This window comes from Miscanthus floridulus, chromosome 6 (genome assembly GCF_019320115.1).
Source record: "Miscanthus floridulus cultivar M001 chromosome 6, ASM1932011v1, whole genome shotgun sequence".
Classification (NCBI taxonomy): domain Eukaryota; kingdom Viridiplantae; phylum Streptophyta; class Magnoliopsida; order Poales; family Poaceae; genus Miscanthus; species Miscanthus floridulus.
Window position 1 is genome coordinate 32,632,645 of NC_089585.1, and position 7,825 is coordinate 32,640,469.

At 40.9% G+C, this 7,825-nt stretch overlaps 1 protein-coding gene across 1 annotated transcript; it reads right to left on the reverse strand.

The window, feature by feature from the left end:
* Positions 1–5,300: 5,300 nt before the first annotated feature.
* LOC136460462 (uncharacterized) lies at positions 5,301–6,230 on the reverse strand. The gene is made up of 2 exons (XM_066460145.1): positions 6,021–6,230; positions 5,301–5,672 (listed from the first exon to the last, which is right to left on the reverse strand). Exons 1-2 carry the CDS (start codon positions 6,228–6,230, stop codon positions 5,301–5,303), a joined length of 582 nt encoding a protein of 193 aa, XP_066316242.1.
* Positions 6,231–7,825: the final 1,595 nt, after the last annotated feature.

Consider the following 7,825-nt stretch of genomic DNA (forward strand, 5'->3'; position numbering starts at 1 on the left):
TTGGACAGGGCTTATATTTTGAAGTCGTTCTTCTTGAAGAATTTCTGCTTTATTTCTCTAGAAGCTTGAGTACAATATGTTGTACTAATTGTAGAATCTTTTGAGTTGGCTGATATGCCAAGTATTCTTCACTGGTATTTCATCTGGAGTCATCAACTCGTATGTGCCAGGTCCTGTTGCGTTTTTCACGATGAAGGGTCCTTCCCATGGACTGAGTAGTTTGTGTCGTCCATCTTTCTTCTGGATTAGTCATAATACTGAGTCCCCTGGCTTTAGTGATCGGGGTTGAGTACTTTTGTCATAATGTTTTCGTAACCCTTGCTAATATCTTGCATTTTGGATTATTGCACTATCTCTTATTTCTTCTATTAAGTCAATTTCTAACCGTCTTGTTTCTTCTGCTTTGCCTTCTTCATATTGTTCTATTCTTGGAGATAGCCATATCAAGTCGGCTGGTAGTACTGCCTCTGATCCATAGACTAGAAAGAAGGGTGAATAGCCGGTGGCTCTACTGATCTGGGTTCTTAAACCCCATACTACTTTTGGTAGCTCATCGATCCATTTTCCACCATAATCTTTCAAATCTTCATATAATCTTGGTTTTAAGCCTTGTAATATGAGTCCATTTGCTCTTTCAACTTGTCCATTGGCCTGTGGGTGTGCTACTGATGCAAAGTCGATTTCTATCCCACAATCTTTTGCCTAGTATTGAAATTCTCTTGTTGTAAATCAAGATCCGTGATTATTCTATTGGGCATGCCGAACCTATGCATTATGTCTTGTATGAATTCCACTGCCTTTTCTGCACTGTATTTGACCAAAGGTTTATATTCAATCCACTTTGTAAATTTGTCGATTGCCACAAATATGTATTCGAAGCCTCCTTTTGCTTTTTTGAGTGGTCCTACTTGATCCAGCCCCTAGCATGAGAACAGCCAAGCTGGCGGTATGCATATCAAATTATGAGTGGGCACGTGTGATTGCCTAGCGAACATTTGGCAAATTCTTGCATGTTTTGACGAGCTATTCTGCATCTTTGAGTGATGTTGGCCAATAGAACCCAGTTCTGAATGCTTTGCCAACCAGTGTCCTAGAGGCTGCATGATTTCCACAACATCCTGAATGGATTTCATCCAAAATTTCCTTTCCTTTATCTGTTGGAACACATTTAAGTAGTACTCTAGATGATGCTGCTCTTTTGTATAGTTTGTCTCCCACCATAACATATCTTTTGCTTCTTTGTATAACCCGGGTTGCTTCTGCTTTTTCTTTGGGTAGTTTCTTCTCTTTGATAAAATCAATGTATGTTTGTCTCCAATCATTTTGTATGACCATGATTTATCTTGATTGGTCTGGTTCTTCTGCTTGATCTATTTCTATTGTATCCGTTGTCTCCTTCTCCTTTTTTGTGTTCCTGGATTGTTTGATAGATGGGGCTGTGAGTTCTTCTACAAATATACCAGGTGTTACTTTTGCTCTATCTGATCCCAGTTTGGCTAGCACATCTGCTGCAACATTGGAATCCCTTAGTACATGATGGATTTCTAGCCCTTGGAAATTTTTCTCCAATTTTCTAACTTCTGCACAGTATGCATCCATATTGTCTTTTGTACAATCTCAATCCTTGTTGACTTGATTGATTACTATAGTTGAATCACCGTAGACAAGTAGCCTTTTGATCCCAAGTGAGCTTGCAACTCTTAGGCCATGTATTAATGCTTCATATTCTGCTTCATTGTTAGTTGCCTACCAAAGTATTTGTAGCACATACTTTAACTGTCTCCCTTCTGGTGATATGAATAGTACTCCTGCTCTGGCTCCTCCTAACTTTAGGGAACCATCAAAATACATTTTCCAATGATCAAGTATTGGTTCGGGTTCTTTTTGACTGATTTCTGTCCATTCAGCAATGAAGTCAGATAATGCTTGAGATTTGATTACTATTCTTGGTATGAAGTCTAGGTTGAGAGCACCAAGTTCTACTGCCCATTTTGATATCCGACCTGTTGCATCTTTGTTACGTAGGATGTCTTGAAGTGGAAAATTGGTTACCACTGTAATCTTGTGTTCATGGAAATAATGTCTCAGCTTTCTTGATGATATCAACACTGCATAAAGTAGTTTTTGCACATGTGGGTATCTCACTTTTGATTCTGTTAGTACTTCGCTTATGTAATAGACTGGTCTCTGCACTTTGTAAGCGTGTCCGGGTTCTTCTCTCTCAACCACAATTGCTGTGCTGACAATGCTCTTGGTTGCTGTAATGTATAGCATCATGTCCTCTTTGCCTTTTGGTGGTGTCATTACTGGTGATGATGCCAGGTATTCTTTTAACTTTTGGAATGCTTCTTCTGCCTCTTCTATCCATTCAAAATTTCCTACCTTTTTCAATAATTTGAAAAAAGGTAGCCCTTTTTCTCCTAGTCAGGAGATGAATCTGTTTAGTGCTACCATGCATCCTGTAATCTTCTGTATGTCTTTAACTTTCTTTGGAGATTTCATATCCATGATGGCTTTAACCTGCTTTGTACTTGCTTCAATTCCTCGGTTACTGACTAGAAATCCGAGTAGTTGTCCTAATGGGACCCCAAAAACACACTTTGTGGGGTTTAGCTTCCACTGCCATGCTTTTAGATTCTTGAAAGTCTCCTCTAGGTCTTCTATCAATGATCCAGGTTTTTTGTCTTGATTACTACATCGTCAATGTATGCTTCTGCGTTCCTTCTGACTTGATTTCCTAAACAAGTTTGAATTGCTCTTTGATATGTTGCTCCTGCATTCTTTAGCCAAAAAGGCATTGATTTGTAGCAATATGCCCCAAATGGTGTGATGAACGATGTCTTGCTTTGGTCTTCTTCTCTTAGAGATATTTGATGATAGCCTGAATAGCAATCTAGAAAGGATAATAGAGCTGATCCTACTATTGAGTCGATGATTTGATCAATCCTTGGTGGAACATATGGATCTTTTGAGCAATGTTTGTTGAGGTATGTGTAGTCAATGCACATGCGCCATTCTTTTGAATTCTTCTTCTCAACTAGTACTGGGTTGGCAAGCCAATCCGGGTTGATTATTTCTCTGTTGAATTCCGCTGCCATGAGCTTGGTGATCTCTTTTTTTACTGCTGCTTTTCTGTCTAGAGTGAATCTTCATAGTTTCTGCTTAATGGGTTTGGACCCTTTGTTCACATCAATTATGTGCTCAGCCAACTTTCTTGGGACCCCTGGCATGTCGGCCGGCCTCCAAGCGAAGATATCTTTGTTGTCCCGAAGAAAGTTGGTGAGCGTGAGTTCCTATTTGGGATCGAGATTTGCACTGATGATTGCCGTCTTCTCTAGGTCACCTGTCAATAAGTCAATAGTCTTGGTAGTGGCTTCTTTTGGTGGTGCAAAGTTGCTTGGCTTCTTAGCCGGTATTTGAATCTCATCCGGGTTCATTTCTTTGGCTAGTATTACAATCTCCTTTCCTTCCTTTATGTCTTTTAATCTTTTGGATATTTGTACTGCTTGTACGTCGCAATCATGTGCTTTCTTTAGATCTCCTTTCAATGATAATATGCCCTTTATTGTTGGCATCTTGAGTAGTAGGTATGGATAGTGTGGCACTGCCATGTATTTTGTTAAAGCTGGTCTCCCAAGTATTGCGTGGTAGCATGATTCAAAGTCTGCAGCTTCGAATTTGATGAATTCCATCCGGTATTTGTCTGATGTGCCAAAGGTGACTGGTAGGGTTATCTGTCCAAGTGGCATAGCTACTCTGCTGGGTACTATTTCATAGAATGGTGTGCTTGTTGGTGTCATTAGTCCTTCACAATCCATATTCATCCTTCTGAGAGTGTTTGCAAAAATTATGTTGAGCCCGGCTCCTCCGTCGATGAGTACTTTAGTTACTGCCACTCCTACGATAGTTGGACCTAGTACCAATGGGTAGCATCCTACATTTGCTGCACTGGTCCATTGGTCTTCTCTTGTGAAGTGGATGGGGTACTCTGACCAATCTAGATATCTTGGGGTGGCTGGTTCAGCTGCCATGATGGCTCTGTGAGCTATTTCTTGCCTTTTGCTTCGTGTGTTAGGAACACCTGAAAATATAACTACTAATTGGCATTTGGGTTCTTGATAATCTCCTTCAGCTTTCTTTTTCTCCTTCTTGGATTCTTCTTGTTTTTGCTCCGAGTTGTTTTGATTCCTGTTTTCTCTCTTCATGAATTACCGCTGAAAAGTGTTGCATTCAACTAACTTGTGTCTGGTTCCTGGGTGTATGTGACATGGAATGTTCTCTATGTTTTCCGGTGCTCTTCCTCGGTAGTTGTTGCTCCGATAGTTGCTATTACTATTGTACCCGTTGTTGTTACTGTTGTTGTTATTGTTGTAGTTGCCATTGTAATTGCCACCGTTGTTGTTGTCATTGTATCTTCTCTTGTTGTCTGTGGTTGCCACCATGTTGTCATGCCTCGGCCTTTTGTCTTGCTATCTATAATCAGGTCTCCTATTTTCTAGGTTGTCCCTAGCAAACTGATGATGGGTTCTTTCTTCTGATGAAATCAGCTTTTCAACAACCCTCTTGAAATCTTCATTTGTTCTTAGGTTCTCATTGAAATAGTCTTTATATTGCTAGTTTGTTGAGATTCCTTCCGTAAAGGCTTCTATCACTTCTCTGTCGGTAATGTCGTGGACTTGAGCCCTGAATTCTCTGAATCTTCTATAGTATTCCCTTAGACTTTCTCCTCTCCTTTGCCTTACTCCTTTCAACTCGGCTGTGGTCATTGGATGGGTAATAATGCCTGCAAAGTTGTTGTAGAAAGCTTCTTGCAAGTCTTCCCAATATCTGATTGATCTTGGCCTCAATTTGTCAAACCATTGTAGTGGCATTGCTTTGAGGGCCATTGAAAAAAATAGAGCCTTGATGTCATCATCTTCTCCAGCTAACTCAATAGATTGGGAATAAATTCTTAGCCATTGTCTTGGCTCTACTTTGCCATCATACTTAGAATGATTTGCTGGTTTAAATTTGTGTAGTAGTTTCAATGTTTGTAGTCTTCCTACGAAACAAGGGAATCTATCGTATGGTTCCGTTCTTCCGTAGTCTGGCGATCTTGCCCTTCTATAATAAGACATGTCTTCTTTAAACTCGGATTCTCTGTAGTCATCTTCTTTGTCAAATCTTCTTGATATTTCTTGGTAGCGTTGGCTCAATTCTGGTTTGCCTCTTTCTTGTTGCTTTAAGTAATGTTCCTACCTTCCATTAGCATCGGCACTTTCTGTTTGTCCTAGCCTTTGAAAATTTGATTTTTTGGGTGGTTACTCTCCTTGTGGCTCTTGTGGAACTTCTTCGCCGGGTTGTTCTTCTGATCCCCCGACTTCTTTCTTCTGATCTTCCTTTGTTCTTCCGTTGTTCGTGAGGGTGTACAACTCCTTTGTTAATTCTTCAATTCTTTCCCTTTTTGTACTTTTTGCGGGTTCTCTTTCCATCTTCTTTCTGTTGTATTCCGTTAGTTCCACCTTGTACTTATTCCAGATTTGCTTCCTTTGTTTAGCCCTGTTCCTTCTTCCAGCCTTCAATTTATTCTTCTTTAGTCTTGCTAGCCTTTGCTCATCATTTTCGTTGTTGTCGCTTTTCTCATCCGACGAGATGTTGCCTTCTGATTTGTCTGAAGATTTTATATCTGGTATCTATGGTGGTTCCAAAGGTTGTTCTAACTGCTCCACCATGTATACAGTGTACCTCTTATGAGCTCTTCTTGTACGGTACTTCATCCTTTGTTTGGTTGAGCTGTCGGTAGTTTCTGAGCTAGATCCGAGTTCTTTTCCCTCTTGATAAGGTAGTTCTTCAATGTATGTGCAAGTCTGGGCTTTGCTTGAGGTGAAAGAACCTGGCCAATGCACCACATAGTCTTGTGGGGTAACTGTCATGATCATCCCTTCTTGTGCTCCCTCTAAGAGTATTTTTCTTGCTGAGTTCATCTTGCCTTGGGTAAAGTGTTGGTAGATTGATGCTGTGTTGTGTAGTCCGTACGTTACCGAGTTCTTTTTGTAGTCGTATGGGTTGTATTCCTTCACGATCGTTGTTGTGTCTTCGAGTCCAATTAGGTGTGGCTCCTTTGTTTTGAAAATTGCATCTGAATTGGGGTTGTGCTCCATCTCCTTATCTGAGTTGGAGTCATGCTCCATCTTCTCGTCCGAGTCAGAATTGCGCTTCATCTCCTTGTCCGAGTCGGAGTCGTACTCCATCTCCTTCTCAGAATCAGTTTCGTATCCGCTTTCTTCTCCTTTTCGAGCTGGATTCGAAGTCAAAAGTTTCATCATTTTTTCAGCGAGTTCTTGCTCGACGGGATTGTTCTTGTCGCCAAATTCTTTTTCTTCTCAAAGATGGGTACGCAGCTTGCCGTCGCCGCCTACCTCGCAGATCCAGGATCCAAAGACGAAGGTTGTTCCCGCTGAATAAGTCATCTTGAGGTCAAGGTCCGCTGAGTTCTCAAGAAAAAATTCGTCGAAAGCCCCTACCTGGCGTGAAGGCTGTCGATGTTTTACCACCGATAGCCTACCACGGGGGTACCCAGGACAGCTGTTCGGGCTTTGATGAATAGTGGAACTTAGCGGTAACGCAAAGAGACTCACGATTTATACTGGTTCAGGCCCTCGACTTGGTCGAGTAATAACCTTATGTCCAGTTCGGCGTTAGCCTGTTTGCGTCGTATTGCTTTTTGTGTTAGATGTGTTCAGTCTGTTTACAAGGGATATCCTCACCAACCCTTTATAGTCCAGGTGCTGAGAGAAGTTGTTTGTGTTCTACTCAGATACAAGGTCAGAGTCCTAAGCTATGCTTCGGGCGCCTTTCCTTGTATAGTCCGAATTGGAGTTTTGGTCTTGCACATTGCTTTACTCCGTGCTCTTCTTAGCGATTGGGCTGTAGGCCTTGTTACCAAGGCCCACTTCCTTATAGTACAGTCTATGGGGAGCCCGTAGGGTTCCCCATCGACAAAGCCTTGCTTTGATCTTCACCATCTTGCCACATGAGACTATGTTATGTCCCATATGCAATAAGCTCCTATTCTTGACCATCACATTGATCAAATCATCAACCTTCACTAGTTGAGCACTTGCATCACATGCACAAGCTATATTTCCTCCATGGAAATCATGTTGCTCATCTTAGCTTGTGGACAAATAAGTACATGTTCATCTCACATGAAACTCATCGGTCTACCTAAGGTTGTCACTCAATTACCAAAACCAAACCGAGACTTTCATTTACCCCACTCAAGGTTCTTGACCCATCATTGTAGATGTCGAAGTTAGATACGTGGAGTTCTACCTGAAATGCATGTTCGTCCATGTAGAAAACTACCACCACATGTGTTGTCATGGTCAAGATCGTGACCATGGACATGGCATGATCTCCGTCTTGTTTCTTTAGTACTTGTTTAGTTATGTTGTGTCAGTGGGTTTGACACCTTATGTCCACAGGACTTAACTAATGCTTTGGTTATGTGGTTGTCATTTCCCTAGATAAAGTACTTTGAAATTATATATTGTATGTACTTTGAACTTATGTTATGACAGTTTTAATTGTACTTTTGAAATTAGTTGTATTAACTATATATTTCAAATACTTTAGGTTGTAATAATACTTCCATTGCAATCTATATGTGTAATGTGATTGTACTAAACCCCAATATTCAATCCTAAGTTGTAAAACACGATTGAATCGAGGTCCCTCGCTAGCACTCAACTAACTACCAAATTTATATGGGATCAAGTGCATGCGTATTCGCCAAAGGTCCTTAGGATTATGGAAGGCGCACTTGAGCTCATATAAATTGAGA

Coding starts and splice junctions, on each gene's coding strand:
- LOC136460462 (XM_066460145.1), bottom strand. CDS start 6,230: ATGGAGTACGACTCCGACTCGGACAAGGAGATGAAGCGCAATTCTGAC. Junction 5,673..6,020: donor ACGACTACAAAAAGAACTCG/GTAACGTACGGA, acceptor GAACCACCATAG/ATACCAGATATAAAATCTTC.